We start from the raw sequence: 7,725 nt of genomic DNA, 5'->3' as shown, positions 1-7,725 counted from the left end.
TGTTTAATGTAAAATATCAATATAGTATATTATATATCATAGTATACAACGTAGTATAATATAAACTAATATATTGTTTAATAAATATATTAAAGTTAAATATAATATTATTATTTAATATATAATATATATTGTAAAAAATAAATAGTGATAAGTAGGTCCACATGTGAAAATAAAACCCAGTGTTGAAGTGTGGTTTTGTTTTCATGCAAAGTATACTATTTTATGGTAAAATTTTTTACCATGGGTTTTGTTTTCATATGTTTTCTTCCCTTACCAAACATGGGTAAGAAAATTTTACGGTGAAAATATTTTTCGAAAAATATTTTTAACACTAACCAAATGTGCTTTGAGCAAATTTTTTTTTTTAATCATACTCAATCATTAGAGCCTGAGCCTCCTTTCTGAGTTGAACTGGGCAATTTTTAATAGGGGCTTTTAAGGTAAAAAAGCATTTAAGATGTATTTTTCAAGCACGCCAATTTTCTTAAAAAATTCCTTTTTAATAAGAATTTTAGATACTATGAAAGATCAAGATACTTGAGCTGTTCATGTATTTTAAGCCTGAATCACCTCACTCTATGCCGAGGCAACTTGAGGTGAGGAAAATTGACCAATGCTTTAGTTAAACTACCTTTAATAAAAATTAATTAGGCGATTGATTCAACTAATTTAACAACAAAGTGGTTACTTTTTATTTAAAAAATTATTTTATAAATTTTCTCAATTATTTTTTTTAAAAAAATGCCTAAATTGCTCTGATCTCAATTCAAAACCCTGAATAAATAACGGCCTTTTGGTAAAGAAAATTGTTTCATGCGGTGGGGACCACATTTCTACATTTGCGGTTCCCAAGGTATGAAGCATACATCTCAAAGGTGGACGTAAATAGGTAGCTCATCTAAAAATAATTGAAACTGACAATCCAAATGTTACCTTCATAGAGTTATTATTTTTAATTTTCAAATTTATTTACTTATTCATATTCATGATCTCTATGTTAAAGATTACACGTCCTTAACAATTAGGACAAAAAATCCATCCCAAAAATATAATTTTAAAAGGAGACTCATTTCTACATGGATTCATAGAAACCATGTCCCTTTAGTAATTTAGCAATTAAATTATTCTAGACAAATGATCTGAAGGGCTGTTTGGATCCATGGAAATAGATTACTCTACATAATCTATTTCAATTGAAATACATTTCGAGAAAAGTATTTCCTATGAAATAGATTTCGACTGTTTGGATGCTACATGGATACATAATATTTTCATGCATTTTTTTTTTAAATTTCGTTAAATATTTTTAGTATATTGTTCATTATAATTTCTTTTTTTTTATATAATTAAATTGAGATAGTTTATCTCTCTAAATATTTAGATAATTTCTCTCTAAAAATTTCAAGTAGTTTCTCTCTCTAATTCTTTTAGATAGTTTCTCTCATTAAAAATGTTTAAATACTTTCTCTCTCTAACACTCAAACTTTGAAATAGTTTCTCTCTTTAAAAATTTTAAGTACTTTCTCTCTAAAATTTGACATAGTTGTCTTTCTAAGGTTTTAAGATACTTTTCTTTCTAAAACTTAAAATATGCTATAGTTTCTCTCTTTAAAAATTTTGAGTTTCCCTTTTTTAAAATTTTAAAATACTCTATAAAATTTAAAATTTGATATAGTTTCTATCTCTAAAAATTTTAAAATATTTTCTCTATCTAAAACTTAAAATTTGAGATTGTTTCTCTCTTTAAAAATTTTATATAGCGTCTCTCTCTAAAAATTTGAGATATTTTCTCTCTCTAAAAATTTTCAAGTACTTTCTCTCTCTAGATTTTAAAATTTAAGATAGTTTATTTTAATATAGTTTCTCTCTCTAAAAATTATGATATATATTTTCTCTCTCTAAAAAATTTCAAGTACTTGCTCTTTCTAAAACTTAAAATTTGAAATAGTTTATCTATCTAAAATTTGATAAATTTGAGATAGTTCATCTCTCTAAATTTTGATATAGCTTCTCTTTTTAAAATTTTAAGACACTTTCTCTCTTTAAAACTTAAAATTTGAGATAGTTTATTTTTCTAAAATTTTTGAGATAGTTTCTCTCTTTAATTTTTTTTAGATTTACTCTCTCTAAAACTTAAACTTTGACATAGTTTCTCTCTCTAAGAATTTTCAGATACTTTCTCTTTATAAAACTTAAAGAGAAATACATTTCGAGAAAAGTATAACATCTCAAGTACTTTCTCTCTCTAAAACTTAAAATTTGATAAAGTTTTTCTCTCTAAATTTTTGAGATAGTTCGTCTCTCTAAAACATTTTTTAGATACTTCTCTCTCTAAAATGTGATACAGTTTCTCTCTCTAAAATTTTAAGATTTTCTCTTGAAAATTAAAAAATTGAAATAATTTCTCTCTACAAAAATTTTGAAATAATTTCTCTTTTTGAAAAATATGGATAGTTTCCTTCTCTAAAATTAGAAATTGTTTCTCTCTCTAAAATTTTAAGATACTTTCTTATTCTAAACATGTAAAATTTGAGATAGTATCTCTCTCTAATTCATGGGGTGTTTTTGTGGAATTAAGTATATTTTGTAAACTGAATGTCTATATGACAAGAAAATCTAGCCGGAAATCAATTACGAGGGTAAAAATAATGATACATATTTCTTTATTTTTTGGTTGAAATGAAGAAAATAATTAAGGGCAAAAATATATTTCAATCCCAAAATTTTGATACCAAAGCAAAAAAATTTGTCATCTCACTGCATTTCTGGAAATGTATTTTCAAGTATCCAAATGCCCCTTAGTATCTTTTTTTTGTTTGGAGTTCCATACCATAAACAAATTTTTATTGAAGATCTTGGCCGTGTTGGAACTTGAAACAGGAGAGGTGGTTTATGTCTTTTTGATTAGTGACTTGAGTTTTGTCACATTATTAAATGCCTTCCTCGTATTGGGTTCCAAACTTGGAATAAAATTTTCTTAATAAAACATGTTCTTGATTTAGAACGTGAAAGAAAGTGTATTTTGGAATTAGAAAACTTGACTCAAGGTACTTATATAGATTGAATTATCAAGGGAAAATACTATTTAAGGAGTTGAAACTTTTTACAAAAAGTCATTGGAAAAGTCAAATGACTAATTAATATTTGGTGGGTTATTTTTTTTTTTTATTTCATTGGGTACTTCCTGGAAAGGCTATTTTTAAAAGTTTCAAATTGCCCTTGTTCAAGATCATTAAGGAGGAACAATCCTGGCACTAAGGAGGAATAGTCACAAGCATTTAAATAATTTGACAACCAAGAGGCTTTGGCTGAATGATGAAAATGACTATGTTTTTTCAAAGTGACAGATAAGTTACACGCTATTTAGGATTACTAATTAGCAGCAACCAGGAGCATTTGTGTCCCTTGATTAATGCAAGGCATTTGGGTGTCAAATGATAAAAATAACTTTAGTTTTTCTTTATATGTAATCTTGAACAAGTAGTAGCATTATTTTTATCATCCAGTAGGGACCTCATGAGATATCAAATTACTTAAATATCCACCTCATGAGGTTTCAAATTACTTAAATAACCTTAAATGGCTTAAATGACCTGATTATTTCTCTTTTTCAATCATAACTAGGGCAATTTAAGGAAGTTCCTAAATGAATGGAAAAAAAAAAAAAACTACTCAAATATTAATTAAGATCATTTAATCCATTAATGATTTTGTAAGATGTTACAAGCCCTTAAATAATAATTTTCCTAATTATCAAAATAGCCTCAAGATTGGAATAAAGGCACATTTTTAAAAGAATTCTTGAGGACCGAGGAGGGACGTAAATTTTTTTGAAAAGGGCACATTTGGTAAAATCTTTGATTCAAGGAAGCAAAAAGCTCATATAATGGGTCAACTTAACACTGTAGAAATACGATGTACTTAAAAACTCCATCTGAAAATACGGTTTTCATATTAAAAACCATAAAATTGATCATCTCGATCCTAAGATGAATTGACGTACAAAAAAAACATTTGAAGTCTTAAAAACAATGTTATCATATAACATCTTATCTCAGCCATCCATTTTAAAAAATTCTGACATTGCTCGATCTCCACTATTTTTATAGCTTTAAATTTCATAATTATATAAATAAAAATGAATTTTTAGGGACTTCGATATATAAGGTTGATTCTCGACGATGGGCACCTTATAATAAAAACTGCGCCCAGGGTTTTCGTAGGTTGCTGGACCGATATTTGTGTAAGAAAAAAAATGACTCGCAGGGCATTTACTCTTTTTCTATTTCACCTGAAGCCTAAATCCATGATAGATAATTGATGCCCTACTACTTTTTCCCAATTCCTTCTTTCCTTAATTCCTAAGGCACTCAAACCCATTTCACCTAAATTCCACAGATATCGACCTCCTAATTCTTCTTTTTGTTGTTTATCATCCTTTGAACATGAAGAATTTCGAGAGCTAGAAAGCTTGGTTGTATTTTCATGGATTTACCTAGTTCATGGGATGTTCTTCGGAAACAGGTATTTGAATTTCAGATCTTATTTCTTTGGGTCCTTTAACTGCATTTCTTTGATTTTTTTTATGATTATCATTTTAATGAATTCTCTTTGATGTTTTGCTGGTAGGTATGGTTAATATTGTAGATGATGTATTCTTTGCAATTAGCGTGTTAGTTTTATAGATTGATTCATGTTTGATGGTGATTTTTTTGAATTCAAGATTTTGCAGAGAAAGACGGTCTACATCATAGAATTGTTTGAACATTAAGATATGTTTCTGCATATTTTCCATGAAGGAGCAGAGTACTCTTTACCAAAGACAAACACAGTAAAAGAAGGGACAAATTAGGGGTGAGGACTAGGTAATGGGATCAAACATATTTATGGAGGAGAATTTAGTTCCTATCATTTGGCTCAATCAGGGTTCTAAATTCTTCATCCCTATTTAAAACTTAGAAAGCCTGTCCTTCCTCTTTCTGATACTTAAATCTACTTGTATCATCTTTCACTTCAGAGTGTTAACACTGGCCTTCTATTGGTCATGTGACAGGCCTATGAATGTACCACAAATTCTCAATTGTTTCACCAGTGATCATTAAGAACTCAATCCCTTTTGGGGTAGGGGGATTTGTTTGGTGGAGGATTCAAATCTGAACCTCTACCCTCATTAAGATAGAAGCCACTCACACGACACAACTAGATCCCCCCAATTGAGGGCCTCTTTCTATTGTCTATGGACCCAAGTTATATTTGCAGCAGTCTCCAAAATGTTTAGAAACTGTTTCTATTCTCCTTTTTTATTTTTTTACTTTTATTTTTTATTTTAATTTTTTATTTTTCGTCTCTTTTGGTTACTCTGACATACACTTTATACTTTTGTTTGATGACTAGTTACCTCAAATTTTAACAATCTATATCCATCTTGGATTCATTGTCTCTTGGTACACTTTCGATATTTTCCCTATCTATAACTGGGGCCACTACAATTGACTTGAAACCTTCCCTGGCATTGTTACCTTGACATTTGAGATGTCTTTCCATGCTTCCTCAGAGTTTGTGCTCCTCTAGTTCACTCACATGCTCCTTTATGAAACGCTAGATGAGCTTTTGAACCTTTGGCACCTCCTAATGAAAAACCTATAGCTCTTAGTATTTGCGCAAAGTTGTTGGTACGTGTGTGTGGCCATGGGGCCTTTAAACGTGCAGTATTTCTCCCTCTTAAAATTTAAAGCTTATCATTAAAAAAGGGAGGCTCTTTAGAGAGAGAAAGTGCCGTTATGTAACGGCTAGCAAGTAACCACCCACTTCCCACGATTACTGGGCCACATTTTCTCAGAGATTTCAGGAGGAAGCCAAACGTTGGAGAACGACCTCCTCCATCCCTCTTTAAGAAGGGTTTCATGGCCATAGAGAGGGATACAGAAATTTACAGAGTTCGCACAGTTCTGGTAAAAGCCTGATCTTTGCGATCGATAGTCTCAAGACACTGCCCTTAATCCTATGAGTAGGTCCATCTCTTCCCTAAAGTATTTCAACATTGGTATCAGAGCAGGTTATGGAAGCGTGGTGGGCTCATAATCTACAGGTTCAAATTTCTTTTGGTATTTTAGAATTTATTTTTTTCCTGAGTTTAATTTACAGTAACTTTGATATTGTGTTTTGTCATTCACGTATATCTTGCTGTAAATTTTTTCTAACCTTAAATTTAATAGTCTAAATTTATTTATTTATTTTTTTTATGAATTTCTCTCTCTTAATTTATTGCTCCTCATTTACGATTCAGTGTTTGTTTTTACTGGTATTGTTGGTTTTGGAATATTTTCTCTCCGTAAATTCTTTTTCCATATTTCCTCTCTCTAGATTGCGTTTGGCTTACGTGATCATAGCGTACTCGGATAAGTCCTCTATTTAATCTTTTGTAGAGAAAAGTTAAAGAGATAGAGACGCTAGAAGAATCATCAAAAGAATAGGAAAAGAGAGAAAAGAAGTTTAAGGTTGTTGCAGAAGAGTTATCTTGACTTAGCATACACTTCAATATTAGGTTCTCTCTCTACGCCTTAATATTAGGCTCTCTCTCTAGTGTAGGAACGAGTTGTGTTGTTATTTTCTCTCTCTATAAGATCAAGTTGCTGACACAGTATGTACTTGAGTCCACAGTCAAGTAACAGAAAATAAGGAAAATAATTCTTCTCTCTATTTTCTAATAAAATTAATAATAATAATAATAATAGTAATTTGTAAAGATTGTCCAAAAATTTTCTTCTACTCTATGCAAGGTAGCTGAGCATATAAATTTGCGTATTGTTATATATTTTTTTACTGACCATGGACTGTTCAAAATCAGGCGGTTGGCATCTTCTTTCTTCCATCTTTTTGTTGCTGAAAATTAGTGGATATTTTTTTTTTTATTGAATCTTATTATGCACGCGCCAATTCTATTGCAGTAAAGGCTTACATATCAATTGCATGTATTTATTTATTTTTTTTTGTGACCTATAATTTACCTATAATTTAGGGATTTTCGACATATTTTATTTGCATAATAATTGTCATTGCATTGCATAATTATCCTAGGCTGTGGTCTCTTTAAGTTAGAAAATTTTATGATCTTGATTTTGTGAATTTTTCTTTATTTTTTTGTAATTATGCAATGCCATATTTTTTGTTGAAAAATATCAAATATCATTGTAGACTCTCCATCTTGTGCTAAGACATATTCACATATTTATGAAAATTATTCTTATGCAAGATTTGACTTAAAAGTAGTTGTTGCCTTACTTTATTAATTTTTGTTGCATCACAGCAGTGCGAACATAAACTGTTCGAAAAAATTTTTCTTTGAAGTTGCAGCTCACTGAGAGTCGGCGAACTTATTGATTTAGCTAGCAGACAACCTTTTCTTATACACATTTAAATTTGTTTTTGAACTTTTAGGTATTATCTAAAAATATAAAATGGCATCTAGGTTAGTCATGTCAGAATTATCCAAACTTGAAAACTCAATGGGACCAATTTTTCTATGTGGAAAAGAAAAATTTGATATATTCTTTTTCAAGATAGGGTAGATTATGTCATAGAAACAGAACCACCAGTTTTAGAGCTGCCTAATGCCAATGGTCAAGCCAGAAGGCGACTTGAAAAATGGTTAGAAGATGACAAAGTAGCTAGGACCACTATGTTGAGCATTATGGAAGATGATTTAATTAGAGTCTTTGAGGA

General features: G+C 29.9%; 1 protein-coding gene across 5 annotated transcripts in view; it reads left to right on the top strand.

The window, feature by feature from the left end:
• The first annotated feature begins 4,220 nt into the window (after positions 1-4,220).
• Positions 4,221-7,725, top strand: part of GOS11 (golgi snare 11) — a 29,178-nt gene continuing 25,673 nt past the window's right edge. For 2 of the 5 annotated variants that reach the window (XR_016046177.1, XM_088854194.1), the window contains exons 1-2: positions 4,221-4,527; positions 4,727-6,091. Coding sequence is in view for 2 of the 5 variants with exons in the window: in XM_088854194.1 (XP_088710320.1) it covers positions 6,062-6,091 (30 nt within the window). In the remaining 3 variants the exon portion in view is untranslated. The remainder of the gene's footprint in view (positions 4,528-4,726; positions 6,092-7,725) is intronic. The other 3 variants (XR_016046176.1, XM_011626003.3, XM_088854195.1) reach the window with 2 other exon arrangements.

This window comes from Amborella trichopoda, chromosome 12 (genome assembly GCF_054954075.1).
Source record: "Amborella trichopoda isolate Santa Cruz 75 chromosome 12, AtrichopodaSantaCruz75HAP2 v2.0, whole genome shotgun sequence".
Classification (NCBI taxonomy): Eukaryota; Viridiplantae; Streptophyta; class Magnoliopsida; order Amborellales; family Amborellaceae; genus Amborella; species Amborella trichopoda.
This window is presented reverse-complemented; position numbering and strand designations above follow the sequence as displayed.